General features: G+C 40.1%; 1 protein-coding gene across 1 annotated transcript; it reads right to left on the bottom strand.

The window, feature by feature from the left end:
• On the bottom strand, positions 1-27,985 carry arntl (aryl hydrocarbon receptor nuclear translocator like). The gene is made up of 20 exons (XM_022746205.1): positions 27,896-27,985; positions 18,373-18,569; positions 16,167-16,230; positions 15,416-15,563; positions 14,934-14,954; positions 14,705-14,737; positions 13,542-13,571; positions 12,803-12,960; positions 11,560-11,639; positions 11,146-11,238; positions 10,533-10,650; positions 9,757-9,906; positions 7,707-7,953; positions 6,797-6,903; positions 6,542-6,692; positions 6,337-6,416; positions 6,050-6,158; positions 5,322-5,415; positions 2,667-2,760; positions 1-2,562 (listed from the first exon to the last, which is right to left on the bottom strand). Exons 3-20 carry the CDS (start codon positions 16,210-16,212, stop codon positions 2,405-2,407), a joined length of 1,917 nt encoding a protein of 638 aa, XP_022601926.1. The 5' UTR covers positions 16,213-16,230; positions 18,373-18,569; positions 27,896-27,985; the 3' UTR covers positions 1-2,404.
• Between the last annotated feature and the right edge of the window lie 14 nt (positions 27,986-27,999).

Consider the following 27,999-nt stretch of genomic DNA (forward strand, 5'->3'; position numbering starts at 1 on the left):
TTTTTTTTTTTTGAGGCATTGTGTGAACTGTGAGCTCTATCATCTGTACCCTGTTATCCTTTGGAAGGATGCTGGGGGCTGTAGCCTATCCCAGCATGCACTGGGTGAGAGATGGCCAGGATCTCAGTTCAATACTACATGGTAATTGTATACGGTATATAGTGTTTACTAATCTTTACAGTATATTGTTTTTACTGTTTTATACTAACAAGAAATTTTTCTATGGTGGTTTTTAGTTCTTTTGTTTTGACTTTATTTATTGTTCCATTGTGGACACGCCACAGACTGAAACCTGCTTAGAGCGAGTTTGTAGTATTGAAGAGGGACACAGCTCATCACCTCTGTACGGTGGCCCTGAGAGCTCAACGCACTGCAACTGAACAGAGCAAATGCAAAGACACAAACACAACGCAAGTGTTTCCAAGGGGGACACTAAAAAGTGATGAACCTGGCTGGGACTTGTTGTTTTGAAGTTACATTACAGTAAAAGCATTGAATAACAAGCGTCACAGCAGGTGCATCACTTTTTTCTCTTGGAGTTATTTTTTGCTTTAATTCCTGTAGTGAGAGTGGGAGAGAGAGACAGGAAAGTCAGGGGGAGAGAGAGAGAGAGAGGATGATATGAAGCAACCACAGGTTAGATTCGAACCCGGGCCACTGCAGTTAGGATTACGCCTTCATGGTAACCCCCACCCCCCAAACGGCCCACGCTCGTGTCCGCTGGAAACACTTCCGTTGTGTCATAGGACTGAATCTGCAGCACGCTTGTTTAGTCGCGGGCCACCGTACCTCTGGGTTGTGTTACTTTAAGTTAGTGGCCACAGCTGCACAGGATCATTTGACTCCTGTTACATTTCCCCGCATACACAACCATTATAGAAGCAAATGGTTGTGAGTCATAAACAATCTAATGTGACTCTTATAATTATCTAAAATTAAGCTGTTTGGCCAATTAAAAATTGGATAAGTGCCGAAAACTCAAATCAGTAAATGATTTTCCCGTGTGCAGGGAGTCGGTCGGCTCGGTCAGATGAGGACTCTGATTCAGACGCTCTGGTGGCCCAGAAACGTGCTAATTCAAGCTTATTACATTTAATCAACTGTTCAGACCTAATAACCTCCAGGTCTCCTCGGAGCGTCCTCGAGTCCCTTTCAGATCAGATGGGGTTTATACGTTTGGACTTTTTTTTTTTGGAAGATCCCTTCATCTATTTAGCGAGTCACATGAATCACTGGCTGCTACACGCAAAAGCTTTTTGAATATTACTTTTGGACAGTTTTCAAATGCATTGTCTTACAGAACTACTGCGAGGACTTTTAGGCAGATCAGTTTTGTTTAAAATGAATTAACTGTGTTTTAAAAATACTGAATCTGCTCTGTTCTTCTGGGAAAATGTACTTCAGTCAATCTTTAGCTTTAGAGCAGCTTGGAGAGAAAAGTTGTTAACGTTCATGTTAGTTAAGGAAATAGCAGCTAGGTGGCTTTTTCAAATAGGATTTTGTCATTATTCAAATGAACTAAAATACACCTGCTTGTGGAATCTTGGGAATAAATGACTTTCATTTCATTTCCCATGTTGGAGATCAGCGGGCTAAAGCAGCCACGTTCAGGGGGAGGGAACCACGGCCGTGTTTGTACGGCACCAACGTCCTACGAGCAGACTGTTGAGAGGGGCTGTCGTAGGAGGCAGAAATCAAAGCGCTCTCCACATCAAACTTCAACCCAATGTCTGTGAAAGTGTCAGGAGTCCTGTGTTGGCTCTGGGTTGGCTGATGACCGGGCGGCGACAGAAACCCAGAACCACTGTTAGACAGAGATCAGTCCATCAGCAGACACGTTAGCACCGCAGATCTAAAAAAAACAAAACAAAAAAACTTGCGATTCCGTTTGCTGGACTGTTTTCAAAGAGTAATGGTCTGTCACCGTGGCAATGTTAGAGAAACCCCTCATCTACAGACAACTGACACTGCAATCATGATCATCCCAACGCATCAGCTGGAGCAGGATGTTTATATAATGATCCGTCTTCCTGCCCCCGATGAAACACAGATCCACCTACAGGGAATGATGAGTCAAAAAGTAGGAGTGAGATCTGAAGAGTAGTGAGAGCCATCCAGACTGAACTGCACTAAACAACATGAAGAGAAAGTCTCCTCTTGAGTGTGTGTGTGAGTTTGTGTGTGTGTGTGTGTGTGTGTGTGTAAGGACAGATTTCAATTAAAAATTCATTAAGATGAACATTGTTTGCAGTGTAGTTGTGTGTAGAAGGGCAGGAAACATGGCAGCCAGAATTCAGCCTGACTGAACTCTCTCCATCAGTGGCTCTGGTGCTAAGAGGAAGTCTCTCTCTCTCGCTCTCTCTCTCTCTCTCTCTCTCGCGCTGCTTCTTCCCTTAGAGTGTCCTCACAAAGGCCAGGGCAGGTCGCTGAAGTCGACAGGTCCGCCCAGGCCGGCGTCCGCCTCCAGCAGGGACATGATGACCGCCATGGCCGCCTCGTCGTTGCTGGGGCTGCTGGAACCGGGCTCGTCCATGATGTCTATGCTCAGGTGGGAGTTGTCACCTGGATGGAGGATGAGTCATTGAGATGTTCAGAAAAAAAAACAAAAAAAAAAACTGCAAAATCAACTCGTAACAAAGTGTGTTTAGTGTTCGTCTCTAACTCACTCATGATGGACTGGTTGGAGTAGGGGTAGCCGACAGAATCAGGGCCAGGAATGATCCCTGTGCTCGGCAGCTCGGGTGTCCCTCCGTTCTGAATCTACCGAGGTCACACACACACACACACACACACACACACACACACACACACACACACACACACACACATATATATCAGTTTACTGTGAAAACGGATCCGTTTCACCCTGAGCTGAAAATATTTCCATTCAGTCTTTCATTATCTTTGTTTGTCCACAAAGAACAGACGCCGAGGCTCATGGGAAACACATGTCAGGGTCACATGTGGATCATCCTCAACATTACGAACTGTTTATTTCTGAGAATTATAAACAAAAAAAAAAAAAAAAAAAAAAAGGTAGAAAATCGTTTTACTAATACGATCTACTGATCGACTGATTCCCACAGAGGAAATTCACACGTTACAGCAGCAGGAGAAACAGGTTGGAGAGTTTCTTTTTCAAATTTTACATTAATTATAAATTTGTTGTATTAATGTGTTTTGTTGTTTTTTTTGTCTTTAAATCTTATAAATCTATATGAATTTGAATTTAACATTTATTTAAATAAACTAAAATAAAATGAGAAACTAAGGAAATGAAATAAAGTTCTTTACTGTAACTTTGACAACTTACATGAACTGGTGAAAACATGTGAATTAGGGCTCAACAATTAATTGAAATATCATCAAATCAAAGCAATATCAAAACTGCAAGAGATGCAATTTTTTGATAAAAAGGTGAAATGTGTCACAACAACAACAACAACAACAGACACAAATCATATGCTCCAGATGTAAGAGAACATTCTTCAGCAAACATCACATGCTCATCATTATATATTCTAAATTTCACAGAAATCTAATTTAAAAAAAATATACCATTCCCACATAATATGATTTTCTTTGCATATCGTTCCCTGGTGTGACGCATAAGTGCAAAAATAGTAAAGTAGTGCAACTGAGTCCCACTGAAGTAGAAACAAGTCACTGTTGTTGACCCAGTTAGTGGAGAAAGACACAGATCCACTTTTATCCAAAGATCTACTGACACTAAACTATAGGAGTTCCCCTTCAGCTAAATACCCAGATTTTCTAAGCTTTGAATCTGATAAATCTCATACCGTTAAGCTTATTTTCTATATTGGCATTATTCGCTACTTCCTATATATGTCACATTCAACAGCAGGCAGAAATCATCGTTTTTTTTCATCATTACTGACGGGTTTAGAGCTGCACATCTGGAATTTTCACATCTATAAAATGCAACACGTTGTTGGCAGGGTGCTGTACTTTTAGTTGTCCAGCTCACATGTTCCTCACAAACCAGGTGTGCTTCTCTTGTACAGATCCCTACACAGGTCAGGTAATGGTTCATGTTTCACTGGTTGCGTCACACGTGTAGCTGTAACCAGAAGCGTTTGTTTAGACTTCAAGTCTACTTACTTCTGTTTTCCATGCACAGCTACAGCAAAGCCCCGATGATCTACAGTGGTTTTTGCACATTTTATTGTGTGTACTTAATCCATTACTTTATAGAAGCCCCTTTTGGCAGCAGCTACAGCTTTGAATCTTCTTGGGAAAGTCTATATAACCTTTCCACACCTGGATCTGGACAGTTTATCCCATTATTCCTGGCAGACTGGATGGGAAGTGTCTGTGAACTGACACCTTCAGGTCCCTCCACAGATGTTCTATGGGGTCTAACTCTTAGTTTTGGCCGTGTTATCAAGGACAGAGACTTGTCCTGAAGCCAGTCAAGTGTTTGGAGTTCTGCTCAAAGATGCAATCACTGTCTCAACAGACCAGAGAATCTCAGAGTCCTCCAAATGTTGCCTGGCACACTCCGAGCAGGCCGTCATATGGCTTTTACTCAAAGTGGCCTCTGTCTAGCCATAAAGGCCTGACTGATGCAGAGCTGTCGTCCTTTTCACTTTGTGATCACGGATTATTGAGTCTAGACTGAAATTTCATCCATTTGAAATGAAATCTACAACACAATAAAATATGCAGAAAGTGACGGGGTCTGAATAATGTCTGATGCCACTGTACGTGCAGCACTGCGCCGCAGCAAATCCTGTGTAGACACTGACCGAGATCTGAAGCTGCTGCAGCTTCCACCAACGAGTAGAGTTACCAGCACTGATCATGGTTTACACTGATCAAAGTGACGATAGACTTTTTTTGTTTTAACTTATCGTTATGAAGTTAATGTTTGAATAATAACACCATTGTCTATTGCCACTTTAAAATAACAACCTGTCGCTAATCAAGTTTTTACTTAGTTTAAAGTCAGCAAAAAAAAAGATGCAGCTGATCACATCTCATCAGTTGAAATTACCATTAAACAAAATGGATTTTTATGATCTGCTGCTCGTATTTGATGCTGAAGTTGTTCGTGACAACACAAGGTGTGCAAAGGAAGTAAGCTACGTATATACTATTCCATATATTTAAACAACATTTTATCTCTTCTGCAGCCGATCTCATTTTAATGAGGCTGCCACTCACACTGCAGTGTTTCTGCCTTCTCAGTCAACAAGAGGGGAATAAAAACTACAACTTCAGATACTGAAGTCAGATGTGATGAGAAGCTATGAAACCGTGACCTTATGAAGTAAGACGTGTGTGTGTGTGTGTGTTACCTTCTTGCCCCCAGGGGAGCAGGTGTCGGGTGGAGGGGTGCTGGTGATGTTCAGAGGGCTAGAGCCACAGCTGGAGGGGGAGGACCCTCGAATCCTGAGAGAGAGGGAGGGAGAGAGACAGATGGTTGCAATGATTCTGAAATACATTTCATATTCACATCTGATCTCCTCATCAGCAGCAGGAACTGCAGAAAAACCTGCCACTGTTTTCATTCCAACCTGCAGAAGAGCTACTAACATCCACATCCAAAGATAAGTGACCCACATGCAACACATTTTTAACATTTGCACTGGAATTTGTCAGCGTTGCCATGACAATAACATATTAAATCTATCAGCGGACACAACTGGTGTAATTTTGGCAGCACAGTAGCTATATGAGTCACCATTAGCCTGGATTCAACCCTGAGCAGAGAGCCTGCAGTGTGAACACACTGTCCTATTTTAAACTGTAAAGAGCTTCTTCATTTTATTGCCTTAAATGATCAGAAATTAATACATAATAAATAAAATGTGAAATATTCTGTAAGAGGTCAAGTCCTGCATGTGCACAGCTGGCTTCTGATATCTGCTAAATCCTGCCCTGACACCCTCTATGTGTCACCTTTATCACAACAATCTACATTCAAAACTAGGCCACGGGGGGATTGTCCGGTCCTGGAGCAACACACTTCTGCAGCTTGAACGGTTTTTAAGATTGAAATACACAGATTTCATCTCTCTCTCACCTCTGGATCTCCATCACTTCTTCTGCAATCATGCGTCCAATCTTGCCGGCTCCTGCTCTTGTGCCACCTGGGATGCCAGGTACCGTCTGCAGCGCCCGCCTCCCCCCACCTACCAATCACACAGCAATCAGGAAAAGGAGATTTTTATTCATTGTGAAGAAGAAGTGATTCACAGCAGGGGATGAATGACATACGCTGTCTTTTTCTTTTGTTTTTTGAGAAATCAGCCAAACTTAATGGCGAGACACTTTTTATTTTTATTTTTTAAGTTTTACGGAGTGATTTACCCTCCGAGGTGAGAACACTGTCCATACTCTGTGGTGAGGCAGCAGATTGAGGGTAGTCCAATCCTTCCATCATAGGACACCTGGAGAGAAAAGCACAGGTGGAAACGTTCAGATATTTCACCACCGAGTTTGTACAGATTAAACTCAACTCAACTGAAATAAATCACTTTCAGAGGTGTGTGTTTTTGTGTCTGCTGGTACTCACGAGACAACAGTGTTGGTGGAGACGATGTACTCCACCTCCTTGGTCCAGGGGTTCATGAAGCTGAACCATCGGCTCCTCAGCGTGATGAAGGAGCCGTCTTTGATCTTGAATTTGTAACAGTTGGTGTTGATCTTCTCTCTCATCTGAAGCACTAGGAGCAGAGCGGTTAACACAGTAAGTACAAAAAAAAAAAAAAAAACTCACAGAAAACACCACTCAGTCATTCTCTTTTCTATTTCTCTTTCAGTTATCTACCTTGTCTGTGGCACTCTGCCAGGTGGCTGATGTCGTCCTGGTGGAAATACTCATAGAAGGAGGTTCCCAGCAGCTCCTGGGGCAGGTACGCGAGGATGGCTGTGGCTCTAGAGACACAAACAGACACAGAGAGGTCGTGTTTACTTGCAGATGTTGCTGTGTGGCTCCTCACAACCATGACAGCGTGAAAGAAAGAAAGCCAAGAAGTTCTTAAAGTATTGATCTGCAGCAAAAAACCATTGTTGCTTTCGCAAAGCCGATTAATGCTTTAGGTAAGTATGTGTTGAACTAGAGAGTATCCAGCACTTCAAACACCTCAATATGATCCCCACACACTCTTCATGTCAACTCATTTAAATCTGACCATTTTCAACAAAACCTCACAATTTTGGCAAAACTAAAACTCATCAAAGCAAATTATAATCACAAGCGATACATTTGTACAGGTGCAACTAAACAGAATACTGTGACAAAATACTGGATATTGTGATATTAAGGTGCAGTGCAGTGAATTGTAGAACTAAAACTCAATCTGATCCATTAGCTTTTGATTCTCTGCATAAATCTAATGCCAGAAGAAATGAAAGTCATCCATTAACTGAACTGTCACAGGTCTCACCTGAAAGCTTCTTGTCTTAATGTCCTACAGTCCAAATTTAAAATCAGTTTGTGTGAAAATTCAATATGGGGTTTGTGGTCTACTGTGATGTTGCGACAAGATCAGATTTTTTATTAGTTTAGATCCTGACACAGTTTTATGGAGGAGCGGTGAAAATCAAATCAACACCACCACACATCACAGATTCAAAAATAACACAGGTAGCCTCCATGTTGAATTAAGTCCTATCAAATAAATCACAGATAAAGTACCACCTTGTTAAACCCTCCCCCACACTGAACTGCGTCTCACCTCTGGTCGACGAAGACGAACTTGCCATCGATTGCGTGCCGGGAGACGTACTCTGTGGGCTTCACCCTGATGTCTGCCAGACTGGGCTGGGGGAAAATGTGGGGGTGAAGGCGGCCGATGGCCACCAGGCAGCTCAGGTTGCAGCCCTCGTTGTCGGGCTCGTTGTCCTCATCGAGACCCATCTTGGTGGGAGGCCAGCTCTTCAGGTAGCCTGTGCTGTGGATGGTGCAGAAGCTCTTACGGTCCGCTGTAAACAGAGGGAGAGAGAGGGCGTGCTGAAGGTTATGACTGGAAACAAGCAACGATCGTCTCAGAGGGATGATGGGAGATTCTGACAGTTGAGCTGACTGAATCTGACGGGTTGGTTTATATCTAAATACTACATAATAAAAATAAATTTTTTTTTTTTTTTTTTTTTAGACAAAAATACTTTTTAAGACGTTTAATTCATTTTCATATTTTAGGACTTTATACATAATCTGCATTCGACCTTGTGATCGCAAAACTGTTCATTTAAAAATAATCCACTAAACAAGAAAATCAACAACCATGATTAGTTATGTGTTTCTGCCCTGGAGGAGATGTAAACAGCACGCCTTGAATTTTTCTCACATCAATCATAACAGGAAGTCACTGAGAAAACGCTCTGGCTGGATAACATTCAATTTCTCTCTTCACAGTCCAAGGATTAAGATTAGGACACTAAATGATCCAAGTTCAATTACACTGAATAAGGGAACTTTTCAGGGACGCTAGTTTAATCTCATTTCAACAATTATAGACAGAGTCAGACATTTCCCAGGCTTTTTCAACACTGGTTCAACACTCAAATGTGGATGACAGCATTACTGTGCCTGAACACGTCCTTTGAGGACTGCAGCTGCTGCTTTCACTATACAACCTAAAAATATCTGAGAACTGCGATCTGCAAGAAAATGTGGGTGAAAATTCCTAAATCAAGAATAAAAAGACTCTTGCCGGCTACAAAGACATGGGCGTCATGACAGTCATATTCAGGACCGAAGGATCAAAGGCCTCAAAGTGGGGCTCTGGCCTTTTCTACATTTTATAACACTGCTGAAATCATTGTGTGCAACACTGATTCAGAGTGCTTTCACACTTGACTTGTTTGCTTTGGTAAAATTAATTCTGCCACGTTTACTTAGTTAGCACCAGTTCCTGTGTGAATTGAACTGGTGTGGATTAAAGAACTGGACCGAGACCACCTGAAACGATGATCGCCGGTCCACTTCCAACCAGTTGGGATGTGGTGTGAAAGCAAACGCACCGACCACAGGATTTTATGAGAGCCGGTGTGTGATTTTAGCTTGAATTGAAGGCGAAGCTGCATCCGCTGATCATGAACTGTCAAGGAAGCAAACTCACAAGCAATCGGTGTAAGCGGCTTACATATTTATGCATGACAATGTGGTAACCATGGTAACGCATATGCGTATCAGAACCTGAGCATGGGGATTTTCCCCCTTATCACTCTGAAAGTGAGAAGGATCCTCAAACAGTGTTGTGCTTGTATCTCCATGTTTTTTTTTAACCTTTTTTCTTTTCCCGTTTCTGCCTTTTCATCAATATTCACAACATGAGGTTGAGTTGCAGTCTGGACAATCGACCCACATCATCATATAAATAAAGCAAATAAAATCATGCACTTAAAGAGGCTGACTTCCTTGGTTGTGTAATGGAAAAGTTCTTGTGCTAACTGAGCTGTGATTCCTCTTTCTAATACGGATGTGCCTCTGCAACAGAAACACCAGGAAATAAGGGCTTTTGCTTTTATAAAAAAAAAAGTAACTGAAGTGTTTTCAGTATTAGGAGTAAAAGTTGAAGGTTAACTGAGAGTAAAAAGCTCTTCACTGGCTCTGAAAGAAGAAAACTGATGGGGATGATGCTTTGAGCAGCACAGAGCAGCTTCTTCAAGGACTGCTCTGATAGAAAGCTTTTGCATTTTTCAGGATTTGCGCGACATTTATTATTTGAGGACAATTCCAGTTGTAGTAGTCTTCTCCAAGTGTTCGAGAGAGCAGTACTGCACCTTTTTTCTTCGAGCAGGTGGAGGGAAAGTCTTTATCTTCTACTTTGACAGAAGGCCTGTTGCACTTCATCCGGCAGAAAAACGACCGTCTGGCTCCAGAACAGAGTCTAGATGGGCCGGGGGTGATGTCTGTCTTGACTGGAAGACCGGCTGCAAATACAAACAGATATATTTCATTTATTTTTTTTTTTCTTTAATGTGATTGTCCAGTGCAGAAGCTTTCAAAACATTATTTTTACTGTCTGCAATGTTGGAAGCCATTGTTCCAAACAGACTAAAAAACATCTGGGAAATGCATTCTGATAATCTGCCCATCAGTCAGACACTCCTGTGGTGAAATTCAATTATTATTTCTTCATGATGCATCGATTTTATGTGTTGAATGATGATGATGATTCACACATTATTCTTCCATTGTCTGCACTCTTAAAATATACCAGTTTTGCCTTGAAGACTTGCAGACTTCAATCTCTTCTTTTGTAAAATTCCTTTTGCCAAATTACAAAATAAAGGCTCATGTAACTCAGAGGAAACATAAAATCTTCCTATGCTTTGTGATACATTATGTCTTAGTTGCTGGCCCCAGAAGCTGAATCTTTATCGACACAGATAAACAGATATAAAGCTTTACTCCTATAGACAAATACGACCTTGTGCTGAAATTCACACTAAATAATTTTACTGTTGTCATAAGGTGGAGGGAAAAAAACAAGAGATCAATATGAACCAGAGTCCTGAATTTACAGAACAGCTGATGTGTGTTTGGGTTTTCTTACTTTTAGCATCAATGAGCCTCTCTCGTGGGGCCGTGTCGGAAGAGGACAGCTGCTCTTTGACCTTGGCGATGTCCTTGGGGTGAAGGTAGTCAAACAGGCTCTGGCCTATCAGGTCGTTCTAGAGACGGCGGGACGGATGAGAACAGAGGGAGGAAGGGAACGTAGAAACAGTGTGAACAAATGTAGAACTAATGGCTTACTTACAGAGTCAACTTCCACAAACAAATCCAAGCAACAACTAATTAACTCTAAATCAGTGCTGAGATTATTTAAATTATTTGATGTGGAACTTTTATCTGGAACAGAACTGCTGAGACGGCAGACTTTCCAACTCATGTAAAAGAAAGTTGTGATGATCTGCTGCTTGAATTAAATTCCTCACGGTGAAGAGATACTGTTGGTTTTTCAAACTCCGTCTTAAGAAATACAAGGCGACACTATGAGCTACTGTATAATTTACAGAGCGTGTGACACAGCACAGGAAGTCTTTCAATTATAAAGCATACTACAAGTCTTTCATGGTTGAGTGGGTTCAACAATTACTGAAAATGGCTGAAGTAAATGAATGGTAAAAAGACGCGTTTGTCGTTCGTGTGATGCTCTGTCGGCGTACCTGGCTGTAGTTGAGAATTTTGTAGACGGATTCAGAAACAAAGAGAATCTTCCCACGATCACACCCAACCACAAACAGGAAACCGTCAGCAGCCTGCACCATCAAACACAGAAAACACTGGAATAAATATGGGCGTTTTAATAATGTAGTTTCTTCATAAATAAAATAACTCAAAATATGGAAATGGCTATTTTTGGGCCAATATTAGAAAACACTTAGCTTAGCTTGAGGTTTTGAATATTTAATTGGCAGATAAAACTTGCAATTAATGATGAAAACTAATGGTGGACAGAGTAGATTAGACTGCATGGTGGATTAAATATTGAGCTATACTGTCCATCTACATTACTTAGCGATGCATCCTGGACCCCATATCAGAAGTGTTAGATTTCCAGTCCTTGGTTCTGCACTCACCCTTAGTATCAAGTGCTTCAGTTCATCATCTGAGAGGAAGGAAGGCTTGTAGTTGGCCTCTGTGTATGGGTTGGCTGCACCTGCAGTAACAGTAAACACACCACTCAGATCTGTAGGTCTTCGCTGTGCACGCACGCACGCAGCTGGCCACCGACACGTTTGACATTTGGTTAAATGTAGGTTGTGACGTCAGGTGACCAAAATCCATTGAGCAGAAATCAAAAGGTTAATTTTACGTAGAACACTGACGACAGCTGACCTTCACATTTTGTTGGTTTTAAGTTGTGATGTTAATCCAAATTAATTCCAAATTCTAGTTATAAGCAAAACCCAACATCTGCTTACAGATCATAATGTCAATTAGTCAATGTTGGGTTTTGACCTCATTTCCAACTGAAATCTAACATCTGTTCAATGTTAAAAGTTTTTAGGATCCAACGTCTTTCTGACGTCACACGGTTTGTGTCCCTCATTCTGTCAAAGTTATAAAAGGAGCTATTTTTGTATCACCTAAACAATGATGAAATTTTATCAAAGTTTTATTGGCCAAAAGAATTGTTGATCAGTACCTAATCAATCATTTTTTTGGGACTAAGCATCAACGCTTCATCTTTTCAACTGCTCAAACATGTTGCTTAAAAGTCAAGACAAAACAAACGATAGAGAAGTTTATGCTGCGTTATTATACATCCCCTCTAAACTAACACGTCCTGCTCAGTCTCTGGCGTGGGCATCAACTAATGAGTATTTGCATTATCAATTAATCTGCCAGCTATTTTCTTAATGAATCATTTTGTCAGTAAAATCTGATAGCATAGTGAAAAAATGTCCATCACAGGTTCTTAAAACCCAAATATATTCAGTTTACATCATACAAGACAAAGACACAGAAAACTGAAGCTAGACCCAATGAATGAAAGTTTCATATTTTTGTTTGAGAAACATCAGGTATATTTTTTGTCAATCAACTACTCAATTAATCGACTAACTGTTGCAGCTCGATATCTGATCAAACCTTCATTCACCTTCAGCTGTGTCGAAATTGCTGCAATTCTATCTGTGAGAATTACTACATCCCTCACGGCCCTTTTGACAGTTGTGCACAGTATGTGAAAGTACAGTATTATTTTCAGCCAATCACTATCACTCACTAGTTTACATCACCATCCAGAGCTTCACTTTCCCTTCATACACTGAGCCATCTTCCCAACATTCAGCGTATTCGTTACTCGCTGATCCTAACCTCTGAGTGTCTTCATGTGCTGGACGGCCATTCGCAGCACCGTCAGCTTGTCCAGCTTGCGTGACATGGCGTTGCAGGTGGGCACCAGTGACGCCAGCTCGTCGATGAAGCTGTTCATCTTGTCCCTGCGACGCTTCTCGATCTGGCTGTGAGCCTCTCTGTGGAGAGAGAAGCACCACCACACACATGAGCAGACTGTGACTGCAGACTTTTTCCCCCACAGTGCTGGCATAAGTCCAAAGTAAATATGTACAATAATCCCCTTGGCTGCATTTTACCTGCTCTATAAAGAGACTGAATCCTAAAGAAGGAATGCAAGATCAGGCAAGTTGTCCTTCAATGGGCTGTGTTCTTGCAATGCAGATTATCCATCACCTCATAGTCCTATCTGACAATGATATAAATCAGCTAGCCTGATGCTAAGAAAACACTCTATCCTTAAGGACTGGAAGATCACATCTATCCATCTCCTCTGTGCTGACTTCACTTCAACCTAGCTACACTGGCATGAAAGAGAAAGAGAGCTTGTCATTAGCCATTAGGTTGACTTTTAAAGTCCCTTAGTTCCACATAATGCTCGGATCTACACACTTGTAAATGTATAAAGTTTCTTATTATCGACATACACAAAGCTCTCTCTGTCCCCAATCAGACAGAGTGACATTTAATTCATGTATGAGAGATTAGGAAGCAGGAGGGGAATGACAGAGCGAGAGAGAGCCAAGAGGAGTTTTTATACCTGGCATTCTTAATCCGGCCCTGTTGGTCACTGGAAAGACAAACAGAGAAACATTAGAGAAAGGGGAAACTGACAAAAATGATTCAGAGTGGAAAATAAACTTCAGGGCTGTGAGGTTTAAATTAATGGGACAGGAGGGAGAGGGTGGATAAAGGGAGGGAGGGAGGGAATGGGGCCACAGCCAACCTCACAGGTTCTGTAACCAACCTCATTTATTGGTTTAAACAGCATCAAAGCTTATGCAACAAGCGTAATGCTCTGGGGTTATATCTGACTGTACGATCTGATGACTGATGTAATACGAATATGACGTAGTGGTGATTAAACTGTTTCACATTCTTCCTCATTCGTACAGTTATGTAAAAGTGAAAAATTGAGCTGAATTTACACCCAAACCATCGGCACTACAACAAGAAAATATTCCTTCAAATGCAAATGACTATAAAAATATACTGATATCCACTGAGAATTTATGTTTGTGCTCTGCCTCCCCCTTTGTTCAGTTTCTTAGACATTAGAATTTCACAGTGGATTAAAAATGACCAAGTGATTAACCGACACATTAACCAACATTCACAAAATTCAACAGCAGCATTTCTTTCCAGACACAACGACCTCATTCATGAACATTTGTGTGTCCTCACTCTAAACATGGCTTGCTTCTCTTCATGAGGTTGGTTCAGACGAGTGTCCCTAATCAGAGCGAGCAAGCACTCACAAATGGACTGTTTCAAACTGATTACTGTGACCAATGCAGGAGGAAGTCAACGTTCTTGAGAATCAATCACTACCACAACTGACACTCCCAAGTTCTTGTATGAGGCAACATGTTCCACACATCGTTTACAAATCAATATAATTATATAATCATATAATTTTCAAACATCTCTTGTATGCCACATGTGCAACAGGCCTGGACCACACACGTGAATTTCACTCATCATCTTTCAAGAGATAAATAAAACCAAAACTGTCTGCTTTCCTAGATTTCCCTAGAAGCAAGTGAGAGAGAATGTGTATTATGATTTGGGTGAACTGACACTTTAAGTCGAGTTAACTGATTTCAAAGGGAAAGTGGTTCATTTCAGCCGCAGGGAAAAGGACAAATGTTCAATAAAGATTAAAGCTCGGGCTTTTTCACCGTGGTAATGATGGTCTCTTACCTCCCCATTTTATCTTTGTCTGGGTCCATGTCACTGAGGAGGAAAAGACAGGAGATATTAGTTTCTACACACTTCAGGAAAGGGTTCAGTGGGTTCAGCTGCTTTGTTTTTCAGCCGACTCATTATTTCATGTAAAAAAATAAAATAAAATAAAAAATCAATTGTGTGTCATTGGTATTCCAGATTGATTAATTAAACTTTCAAAAAACATCAAGTCGTTTGAACTTACTCAAATGAGAAGCCATCGATTCTGCAAAGAAACACAAATTAATTCATTAGATTGGGGAATTACAAATGAGAAAACAAGTGCAACACGTGACTCACGGTGTTTAATAATACACATATTCTTATAGGGACATATTCTTAATGATTACAGGAGCCATAAATTCAATAGAGTGTAAATTCTGATTCTCCATAATCAGTAATGAGGTTAATAAGACCAGAAATGCAGCATGTGTTTCTGTTCATTGTGATAATTATCTTTCTTAACTTCATTATTTCTTTTTTTCCATCTCTTTCCTCTTCCCTCACGGCTTTCCTTCCTTCCTCCATTCATTCCCTCCACCCTGTCTTTTCTTTCCTTTGTGCCATTTGTTGCCTTTAATCCATTTTTCTTTTCTTTCCTATCTTTGTTTCCTGTCATTATTTCTCTCCCCGCTTCCTTCTTTTTTCCACTTCTGTCTGTTTTTTTTTTTTTCCTGGTGTTCTTACTGGTAGTCGGTGGTGCTGCCCTTCCTCTTGCGGGTGTAGTCCATGCCTGGCGTGCTGATGGAGCTGGAGATGAGGTCGGTGGACCCGGGGGACATGAAGTCGGTCATTGTAGACGAGATGTCCATCCTTTGGTCTGCCATCAGGTCATCTGCAGAGAAAATACAAACACCTCTATTATTCAGAAATGGGTGGGGTAGAGGTGTTTTATAAAAACCGACAACTGTATTTGTACATGAGCATTTAGGAGGAGAAATAAAATGCATAGTTCAATTTGGAGGCTCACAAGCAAGGCACCTTTGTTGTAAAAATTCCACAGTACAGACTGTTTCCATGGATATTAATTAAAATGCACATCACCAGAGGCAAAATGTAAATAACACAGAAAGGACAGTCACTCTAAACATAGTATGCTTAAGTGAGCAAGACTTAAAAGCACTGCAGTACAATCACAAAGGGCTGCTGGTTGTAATGGGTGTGTGTTTGAATATGCAAATAATCTTCTAATAACCGAGGCCTGTGCAGCATTAGTCATGTTACTGACTGCAGGTTTCTGTGACAAGAAATCTCTGTAAGAGTTAAAGGTCAAAGCAGTGTTGGTGGGAATATTAGCAGTTAGGCGAGTTTCAGGCGTGCACACGGGGGGAGTACATTTTTAGACTTTAGACAGCTGATATGTGAACAGAAGGAAATAAAGGATAATATTAAAACATCTGCTGTTGGAAAGCAGGGAGCATCATGAAGTCACACTCACCACAGATGTTCATCACTGCCTCTGTGTTAAAATCATCTCCTTCCATCCACTCTTGAGCCCTCAACTGTGAACACACAAAAACATCATGTTCTCACAATCAACTGTCAGTCCCAGTGTGAGAGGAGTCATTCTGAAACTGAGCAAAGACTGAAGAAAAATTCAAAACACTGAAAAAAAACACTGATACACAGTTACAGTTGCCTGGACACATGCGGAAAACATCATGCCATCTAGGTCAGATGTGGAGGCAGAATAAACAGGAAGCCACTACTGTCTCTGTAACTGCATGCATAGAAATAGTGTATGTCACAGTTATCATTTCTCAAGCAGATATAGGTCAGACCATATCAGTTACATGAAAGAGATAAATCTAATGTATTCATCTGTTTATTTAATGGGGACCACATAGATAAACATTGTTACAGTGTGCTTGTGTGTGTGATATCATTTCGAGAGGGTAGAGGACAACCCCCATGAAGGCGAAATGCAAACATTCAATATCAAACACAACTTATTGTTTGAAACATGTAAGTAGCCTGACATTAGCCACTTAGCATGACCACTCGCTCTGACGTTAGACAGCCTAGGTAAATGCACTGTTGCTCATAAAGTTGGAATAAAATATTTTTTTACCTCTTTCCATGAAATGATTGTGACAATGTGATTTATTTCATTTCACCTGGGTAATTGGGACACATAATGTAATCATTGCACCTGGTCAAAAGTGATTAATGATGCATTTAAATAGATATAAACATCGGATTGTGTCTGAAAACAAAATTATTTCAACTTTATGGGAAACAGTGTATGCAATAGTTTGATCAAAGTGTTCGTGGGAACTGGGGAAGATAAATTACCTCACTACCTACTGCATGTTTGTGCATTTGAGCACAATATTTTTCAGCCTGGAACTCAAAGCCTTTTCTGATGCCGCCACTCTCACTTTGACAAGTTAATCTACAGTAACAATCCACTCCAAGTTCTTCAATGTTCAAATCTTTGTTGTTGTTTAAGGCATCGTCTCACTTGTGTAGTTGAGACTAAGCTCTTATTGTGATTTTAAATCTGAGGGTAAACTCCATAACTGTGAGCCTTGTACTGAAATATGTGAAATGCGTGGCCTCCAATGATCATATAGTAGAATACACGTGCTAAAATCATAGCATGCATAAACATTTGACAGGCGTACATGGTCTTCAATCAAATGAATTTTAAAAAATATCAAACCTTCAGTCATATTTCGTCATTACTATTTTACAGAGTAGCCACAGAAATTAAAACCTCCTCCACAACACCCACGCACATACAGTCATCATGACACTTCTACAAAAAGTCAATTAAGACCCAACCCACCCGTCCAGTTACTGTCCTCCCTAAGTAATCAACACAGACTTTAAAACCCACTGTCAGTTACCCAAATGTTAATCCACCAAGCAGGCTTCATCATCAAATAGAAATGCTTCAGATGACATCAGTAGACTCTTTAATTTCATCAATCTTTCACAACCAAAATAAACCAAAAATCATAATAAGTCCACCACTTTACCTTTATCCAAACTACTTTAGGTGGTTGTGAAGTGTTGTGTGTTCAGGTTCCCTAATTCAAGCCTAGAAAAGTATTTTAACTAACCACTATTAACTAACTATAAATTAATCCGACCAACTTTTTAACCTCTTTCTGAGACACTACTCAAGAGTCTGTGATCTTACTTAATGAGACTTGCCTTTAGTCACAGTGGCCGACATCAATCTAACGACTGAATCTCAACACACTGTTGACATGACAAGCTTCAGAGCTAGCTGCCTTACTGCAGTCTGATGGATGAATCAACATAAAGCTCTCAACTTGCCAGTGTTGGTAAATACTAGCCAGCAGCAGGGATTAACTACAATGAAGTTTCATGGCTTGTCAGACTGAGAGTGATGGATGTAAAATGGAGATGGAAACATACTTACAGAGCTCCCAGTGGGCATTAGTTTGAAAGCTTGCAAACTCTCCAATTCATTTGCAGGACATTATGTGTTTTCAGGAAAGCTAAGCTATCATTACATGCCCTATAACTCAGTAAAGCAGGAAGGAAAAAGTACCAAAAATGTAAATCTCTTGTCTGTTTATGTATTCCACTCTGTGACAGTTCCCACACGAGCCAGACTAATGCATATAAATATGAGTGAGAACACGCTGGAGAACATGAAGAACTGTTACCTGGATTGGAAACTGGAACAGGCCTCCTGGATGGACCTGGTATCGTCTGGATCAGTCTGGTCTGGATTAGTCTGATCTGGATCAGTTCAGATCTGGTCTACTTTTGATTCAGCCCCACCTAGTTTCATCCAGTTTGATGTGATCCGTTTACCCCAATATGATCTGATCCCTCAGCAGCTGGTGTAAACCGTCAACTTCTAGAGAGAGATGAAGAGAAAACTGTCAGTCAAGTGCAAATCTATTCTTCTGAATCTTATCACATAAACAAAATAGATCAGAGATACAAACAAGACCACATGTAGAAACCACTCGGTGCAGATGACAAAACTCAAAAGCAAATTATGCAATATTAAAAACAAAAAAAAAAAAAAAAACTCCTTTTATGCATCACTGCTGACCTAAAATGTGTCATAACCAAATCTGTGCTAAATGGATCATTTCCTGAGGCTTCATGTTTTCACTTGCAAGTTGCACAGTTATTGCTCATTGACTTAAACACTTCAACAAACAATTTCTTTATTAGTAGTAACTCACTAGCACTGCCATTCATGAACATTATGACGGCAAAAACAACCCTAGATTTTGGAAACGTGTGAATAAGGTTTAAATAGTATATGGGCGGCTATGGCTTAGGAGGTAGAGAGTCAACCACTAATCTCTGAGTTTTCAGTTTAATCCCGGCTCCTCCTTCTGTCCACATGAAGTGTCCTTGGGCAAGAACCCTGCTTCTGATGCACAGGCCAGTGCCTTGCACGGCAGCAAGTGCTTTGTAAACCACTGAGGTAAAAAAGCCGCTATATATATAGTATAAGTGCAGTCCATTTATCAAATAACCTTATAACCTAAAGTGGTTCTAACTTAGAAGACTAAGCCTAAACCTTTATGCTTTCTAGTCGTCTTACTTTTGAAAACTGCTGAGAAGACTAGAAACCCATTAGAGGCTCCAACAGCACCTCAGGTACAGTGCTGCTGACAGCTCAGCTGGATCTGGGATCAGCGATGGAGAAGTCGGAGTAGGCATTACTTGATGATTTGAAAAGCTCCTGCCTGTTACATTTTCCGTTTGTGCAGGACACATATTCAGTTTACAATAACAGTGGCACGGTGACTACTCAAAAGTTTTGAAACAATGGATCCTTGATTTCAGATGAGGAAGTCAAAAGCAGGCTTCTCATAGTAATCAGTAGTAAATGTAATAATACGTTATTATGAGAAGGAAAAATACTGAATCAGATAGTTTGTTGTAACATAACCTTGTTTGGAGGCTTGTATACCTAAGTTACTTTGTTTCATTCGAATTTTAAAATATGTTTTCACATCAAATGTTACAAGAGAAAATTGAGGTGAAAAATTACAATGTGCCTGATAAAACATAATCTCAGGTAATGTTGGCTGGAGTTGCTGGAGTGTAAACTTTGTAATTACAATAAAAAAGCAAGACACCGCTACTAAACATAACCCTTAACAGATTTGCTATTCCTGAACAGAGATTTTTTTAAGTTGTGCTTACTGTTGTGTGAATTCACATCTGGTGTGTGTTAATGAATGAGTCAATCATGTAAAAGTCATATTTGCCTGAACTATTTGTTCGTTTAATCTGAAAATGTGTGAGATTTTTTCCAGAGTGTTACTGTCTGTCCCCAGATGTATGAAAATATGAAAATATAGTAGTTGAAGTAAAAATAAAGTGCATGCATCAGTTTGTTAGTCAGACAAACAAGAGACCAGCTAATCAATACAAATACAAGTAAACAATCTTGCATTCTTAATCATTGACTGTAAAAGGAGAAAACAAATGATATCTCAGTAGAAACCAGTCTGAAACTGTGACCAGTTCCCATTAGGGTTCAGAAGAAACACTTTGGTGGACCACTTGAATGTTTAATGTGCAGCAACAACAAAACGCAGAGCTCAAGGAGCAGTGTTGAAGTAGCAGGCAGCAGACTACTAGGTCAGGACAGGCTCGGTGAGCTCTTTTACTGGGACAAAGCTCTAGGCTAGGAGGGAAAAACCACTATGTCATGATTGAACACTGAAAGGGACTGGTTGCTGGAGTGAAAACTGGGTCAGCCAGTCTCTATGGTCTCAAACCAGCCAGCCTCAATTTCCATCCACCACCTACTTCTACTTCATCAGTGAGTCAGCATGCCATTCAGCTTAGTTTCCTTGTTGTACACTCCTACACCTACTCAGATGGCCAGGAAGCAGGGATACATCCAAGCAGCAAATCAGCCAACCAATCTACCACATCACAAACACTTCTACCTTGACCAGTGATGGAAACGCTGAAGATTTTACACACAAACACAGGATGGGTGTCAAATCATGGCAGAGGGACACTAGGGACACATTCAGCCTACATCACTCAACCTTCAGTGGCACCCATGCTGATACTGTTACACACAGTTTTGTTGTCCGGTCTTAACATCACTGTGTATGGTGGTTGGACCTGAAAGGAGGGGATCTCCAGGTTGTTCCTGAGAAACCTGTTACACCTCCTTCCCTTGTTTTCTCCAGTTTACAAGTTGTTAAATTTTGGTTAGTTATCTTGGCAGAATGCTAAATTCTAATATTACCATAATTTTTTCTTAATTTACTATAATATAATGTAGTTTTTTCATTTCAGTTATATTATGTTATTGTTTAGATCCTAAGAAAGGGAAACAATGTGCTTATCTTATAGGTATTACACATACTAAAGCTGGCACCATACATCGCACTTAAAACAAGCTATCAAGTCTCCTTCTAATTTTTTTTCAAATCACCATCCCCTACAGAAAAAAATATATGTCCGATTGACTCATTGGAAATGAATTTGATAGAAGTGGAAAGGGAGTACAAGGAGCTGTGCTACAAAGCCATGAAATGATGCTGGCAGAGAACACATAAAAGTAGTCATGCTAGTTGAATTGACTCGCCCTTTTGTGGTAGAGCCAGTTTCTAACGCCAAAGCTGACCACACTCTACTGAAGGCTGCCCACACCACTTGGGTGAAGCCACTTCATTATTAACATTACTGCTACTGAAAGTGACAAGTGCATGATCAATACAAAACACTGAGGAGGAGATAGTTTTTGTTTTTGTATTACATTGTATTACACTAAAAACCCTCTGATGAAACCTGCTCCTCAAGCCTTTATTGACTACTTTGCTGTTTCAGTTTAAAGGTGTAAAAATCAAAACCCAAATGTTCATTTTGTAATGACACAAAACAAATCAGAAAATATGTTAATTTGAGATAATAATAAATAGTAATCAAACTTCTAAACTTTAAAAACATCATTCACCAACTCATCGTCTCAGCATGAAATTGGCCATTTTTGCTCTCATCACCCTCGTTTCCACCAGCACATGGACAAACCCAATGTAAACGACATGACCAGGCCCAAACAACTAGACTTCTGTTTGTCAGGTAGTTAGAAACACATGACACCAAATGAATGCTAATGTTGTGGGTCCACTCTATTAAATTTGTGACCATCAAGTTCATGGGGTCTTATTTGCTTTACCAACACTATAAAGTTAACTGAGCAGTTGTTTAGTGCAATCCCCATTGCATTTCAGTTCACACTATACAAAGTACATGGTCCAATGTCCCTAGCTGTCCTCAGTGCAGTCTACATTCATTCAGACCTGAGTCAGTGTTTCCCATACAGTGATTTATTTGCAGCGGCCCGCCATAATATCAACAACATATTGATCTTCTATTTTTTTTTTACCATTTCAAATTGGTAAAATCTTATTTCAGTGTAGAGCTGTGTGCAGCGTATTGATTTGCTCAGCCCCTCCTTGCTCCTCTCTTTCTCTGTCTCACAAACACATCAACAATGAACCTGTCTCTCACAGTCAGACCGGGCATCCGGGGCGCCAGGAGAAATCTCGCCGTATCCATAAAGGTTTTACTATCCCTGTCTGTCTCTCTACTGACCTGTCTGAGTGTCTGTCATTCAGGGTGCACATAGCAGCATGCATGTGCCAGGATTAGGCTTATATAGCTAATCACAATATGTATTCAACCTGCACTGACCCGACCCAGAGAGGGTTGCTATTCGTTTGACACAACGTGAAGCAGTAAAGCTGTATATACTATGGTTCAGTTATCTATATGTCACAAAGTCGCTGTCAGCTAAAATATTTGCAGTGAAGCACCTTATATATAGTATTATTAAATTCCCCACCCATTCCCCTCAGCAACGGCCACAAATAGAATCTTATTCTGTGGGAAACACTGCCTGAGTTCATGGCCAAGTGTGACACCCTGAGACTGACATTTACAACAAACTGCAGCTCAACTCTGCAGACAAGATAAATAGAATGAACCACAACAGAAGTCACACTTTACATTACAGCAACACCCACTCACATACACAGTTTATATTAGCTGATTTGCTTCACACTGCAAGAATTACCAAAATGAATAGTGTTGGGTTCATTATGAAGTCAAATCGAAATGTGAAATGTAACTGCAGCTTCTGTTCTCTGTATGCTGAGCTGGGATACAATCAGCATATTTTGCCCACAGCACCAGTATCACAGTACAAGGGAATCTGCAATATGTTACTCATCTTTAAAACATCCTGATATCTTAGGAACTTTAAAGTCCCTGCACTTCCTCACAGGTGCTTTCAGTTAATCTTTCTGATTTAACCTCTAGACAGGTTGAATTAGCTGAAGCCATGTTGGGAATCACAGTGCTCTATGCGAGGCCAGAAAACCTAGTGTAAAGATGGAGGTATTGTTGCACCTGTCTGGATGTACCATGAATGTGTAAGGCCTTGAAAAGGGAAAATACTAAGTGCAAATTCTTTTTCAAGAAGTAGAACCCAATAATCAAAGTATGAGCTTTTTAAACACTTAAAAATCATCACCAGAAATCATCAGAAGCTTAAAATCCTAGTTGGATAGTAGCCTATTAGTTTGTAACTTGAAACCTATCTTAACTAATGTTATTGTTGTTATGATCAGTCAGTCATCAATATGGACAGAGACAGCAAACTCAGTCCTCACATTCAAATTGTGACTCAGTTGTCATAAAGAAAACTGACAGGTTGGAAATCAGTTCACCTGCACATGGTAATAATCACTGTATTTAAATAAAGAAAAATCTGTTTTACATACATAACACACAGATCTATTAGGAGTGGGTGATATGACCTAAAATTGATATCACAGTAAAATTTTTTTACACTATATACAGATGGTATTATATCACAGTAACACAAAATTAAAAGGGATACTCCATTCAGAAATGTTCAGATGAAGCATATCAAGAATGCTACTTCTCAGTCTAATCACTCAGAACATTAATATAGACTTCAGATAACTTATGATCATTGATAAACCTGAAAAAGAATACTACATTGTTTTCAAGCCTTAGAAAACATTGCAATGTCGGGTTGTGTTCCGCTTGAGTTGTGCACGTTCTTGCAATGGGGCATGCAGTTCTCTGCAAGCAGGCAGAACTCAGCATCACTCATCTTAGACTATATTTAAAAAAACAGAAGGAAATTTAAATCTAACCATTTTTTAAAAAGAAAAAAAAGACTTACTCTCCATTTCAACAGACAGCTGCAAATCACCAAAATAATCAAGCTATAACTGGCATGGACTATGAAGTTGCACTAACAGGTGTATAAATAAACTTGTTATCTGTTTGAATTTATCTTCTGTTGCTAGCAGCTCTTTGTCTCCATCAGGTTACAGCTGAGTAAATATGTTTGAAAACTTAATGTAACATATAGTAGGATTCCAGCACTTTATCATCCATTAAGGAAATTTGAGTCTGCTAAATAATAAATGAGCGGACTACGCTCAGGTAATTGTGTTGATTTATTAACTCTTTTCTCCACTCAAACTCAGGGTCTTTAACTGCTGCTGCTGTGTTTTTTTTAAAGATAAATGTGCATCACCATACATTAATACTTTATTAAAAGGGAGGCTCTTATCTTCATTTACCCATTGCCATGTTAAATCGTAGTATCAAAGCTCCATTGATGATGGCTTTTTTCCTTCATCATGCACACACACAAACTCAGAGGCTGAATCCAAATGCCTACCCTTACAGACTTGTAGACTTTTGTCACATGTATAATGACGTCATCACGTCAAGTCTGGTGAAGGTGTTGGACCACGAGGAGGTGAAATGCACTGAACAGCCCTTAATAGTACTGATATTGGCAACTTATGAATGATAAATGTAGGTCTATTACTTTACATAGTATCTATAGATACTATGTTTATCACAGCAAAATGTTACTATATCAACATTAAACCCTCAAATGAGGAATTTCTGCTACACTTTCAAACACTTCCACTGCAGCTAACTGTGCCTCAGCAACCACAATCAGAGCTAGTGATGCAGGCACGCAGCCAGTAGTTTTCCATATGCCAGTAGTGGCTCAGTTGAAAGTGTTATGGGCTCAAATTAGGGTCAGTAAGATTTCAGGCATGCAAAGAGATGTTCACAAGTAATTCCAAGGTTTGTAGTAGTAAATCAACCTGTAAAATAAATCTGTAGAAGAAACTTAGATGTGCGACTAAAATCTGAAAAAATGATATCAGTAGTGAGGCACAACGCAGAACTGTGAAAAAAGAAGTGCTTGAAATGTGTAGCAGATCTTCAAGATGAAGGACGGCAAACCCACCTGGGTACATCTTGAAAACCAACTCCACCTTTCAGGATATGAGGCGGAGATGAAGGTAACAGACCCACCTGCTCTCTTTTTGTGAAATGGCCAATATTGTGTTTTGGGCAGTGATAGTGACATTGATTTTTGATCTTTGACCAATAAAGTCTAATCATTTCATCTTTGAGTTCAAGTAAATGTTTTTGCAAAATTGGAAGAAATTCACTCAAAGTGCTCTTAAGTTTGAAGGGGTTCCCTCAAGGCATTCCTGAGCTATTGGGTTTGTGAGGTCATAGTAACCTTGACCTTCAACCTTTGACCACCAAAATCTAAACTGTTCATCTTTGATTCCAATTGAAAGCTTAAACCACATTTTAAGAAATTCCCTCAAAGCAATACTGAGATATCGTGTTTATACACAGATATTTGTTCAAAAGAATGGGACAGAAGGACAGACAGACGTGATAACATAAATAAATCAAAATGATAAATAAAATATCAAACTTTTCCTTAAAGACAGCTATCAGAAAATCAAAATAGCCCATTTTGTATTTCTATAAAACAAAAGGCAATTTTAAGCATTAGCCTAAGACGGACTTATAACAACATGGTCCAACAAATCCTAGATACATCACCACAGGTGTTTTCACTTATCATACTTGATTAGAAGTCCCATCAAGACTTTGTGTACAAACTGTGTTTAATTGACAGCTCGCTGGCTCTCATGTTAGGGCAAGGCTGACAGGACAATTACTATTCCTAACATGCAGTCTCATAAAATTCCCCTTTCATCTCATTGAGGCAGCCACAAGACATGTCCACTTCCTGTCAATAGCTGATCCTGTCCGACTTGTGTTGTGCAAGATCAGTCTGATTTAAGTTGTAAATGTAAAACTTATGGAATGCTGTTGTTAGTTAGCTAACCATGCTAGCTCCCTGAGTTTACACTTGCAAATAAATTAATCTTTGCACAACCTGGTCTGACAGCAGTATATTCCCTAGTACGCTGGCTTTCGTTGCGTAAAGTAAATTCCAGCACAGCTTCACAACAACATATGCAAGTTAAAGTCTAATGAACCAGAATGATTAAACACACCTGTGTGGATGTGTTTAACCTAGTCACTGAGCTGAGCAATACAGAAAGAAAACATCAATCACAACATTTTAAATAAATAAACCTCAGTGTTCCTAATTTGAGGAAACTTTCAGACATAATCATGTCAATCAGGTGGATAGGACAGGAAGAGGCATTCATTTCATTACGCAATAAAAGTCTAACACATTCAGCAAATAATTTCTTGTACCCATAGTGTCGCCATTAAGAGACCAGAAAAAGAAAACATTTACATTTAACCAAGTAACAATGACAGTCGAAATCACCTGGCTTTAGGTAGCCCAACATCAAACAATAGTCAAATATTGTAATCAAAACCTAATTGAGAGCAATGCGTGTTTTGTGCATGACTCGACGAGTTTCCAAATTAGACAAACAAAATCATTATCATAGTCGTTATGAGGCAGACAAGCTGACCACCAGTAAAGAAGTTGCTTAAAAAAAAAAGAGTTGCTTTTTCCTAATGTTTCCCTTAGATTTTTTCAATCTCATTGAACTTTGCACAATTTTTTTTCATAGACATGTTTCCTCAGAGATGTGACTGGTTTGTTTGCCTTCATGATCAGTGTGGTTAATTGCAGCCCTGCTGACTCATCACAATACACTTCAATTGTCAACATGCCTTTGTGTCAACATATCAGTACTGATAAACTCTAATGTAGGTTACCTGTATATGGGCAAAAATAACAACACTTGTCGGTCCAAGTCTGAAGTTCACAGCAGATGTTTTTCTTTTCATGAAAACTACTAATAACACAAATGTTGATGTAGACATATAAGAAAGATTTTAGCAGAAGTGAGAACAAAATCATTGCAAAACACAAGTTGCACATTTACCAATCCATCACTATAAAAAAAAACAACACACACATCAAGGATCTCCACTTAGATCCACAACAGACCATGAACCCACAAGGAAAGTCTGTGAAGACTCATGTTGGTCAGAACGACTCAGAAGAGAAAATAACAACAAAAAGCAACCTCCTTATTCGCCTGGAGATCTCCAGGAACCCTCCTCAGGAAAACCCCTTGCTCCTTGAGCTAAAGTTTGGCTGCAAATCATCCACCACAGACAGCGATGGTGCCTAACTAAATCCCACAGCCCAATATCATAATCATCTTTAGGGAACCACTGCGGAAACTGCAGAAACCGAGCGGTCGCCACATTTCCACTGCCAATGCCAACACTGTGTCACGATATTTCATAACCCATCATGAGCCTGTAAAGCTAGGGTCTCAGTATGGGTTGCACCCACACGTTACTGTCTTGTTTAAAGAAATAGGCGATGTGGGCTTTGAAGTTAGCGCAGCAGGTTGGATGCTGTCGAAGAAACCGTGTGCTACATACCCACCAAGGCCTGTTTACATAGCTAGAGTGCTAGCACTAGATAGCACTGTTCACATAGTCGCTCGCACTTGGGTGACGTTTGCCTAACATTAAACACGGACCGGCACTAAGCTATGCACTAGCTTCCTCAAAGACCTGGTAAATACCAACAACAGTTAAAGCTGGGGTCGCATACTGAGGGCGGTTTCCCTACCTTTTATCCATTACAGCATTTATTCCCGTTGCCTAATATTAGCATACAGCTGCTAGCTAAGCAACGCTAACTGTCAAGACTTGGCCAGCGAGCTAACGTCCCTCCTCCTGCTCTAGAAAACCACACTGACATGACCACAGCGCTGGGAAAACATCGACGATATCCATCATGGACTAAACCCCACCAAAGCCACTGAGATGCAATATCGATAACTCACAGGCTTGTTTTCGTTGTATACTTACAATAGGTCCACTGAGAGTAGTCCATCCATTGAAAGCCGCTGGGTAATATGTAATAGCAACCCACACAACTGTGACATAAACGAATCTCAATCGGTGACCCAGTT

This window comes from Seriola dumerili, unplaced genomic scaffold (assembly GCF_002260705.1).
Source record: "Seriola dumerili isolate Sdu_G_001 unplaced genomic scaffold, Sdu_1.0 BDQW01000097.1, whole genome shotgun sequence".
Classification (NCBI taxonomy): Eukaryota; Metazoa; Chordata; class Actinopteri; order Carangiformes; family Carangidae; genus Seriola; species Seriola dumerili.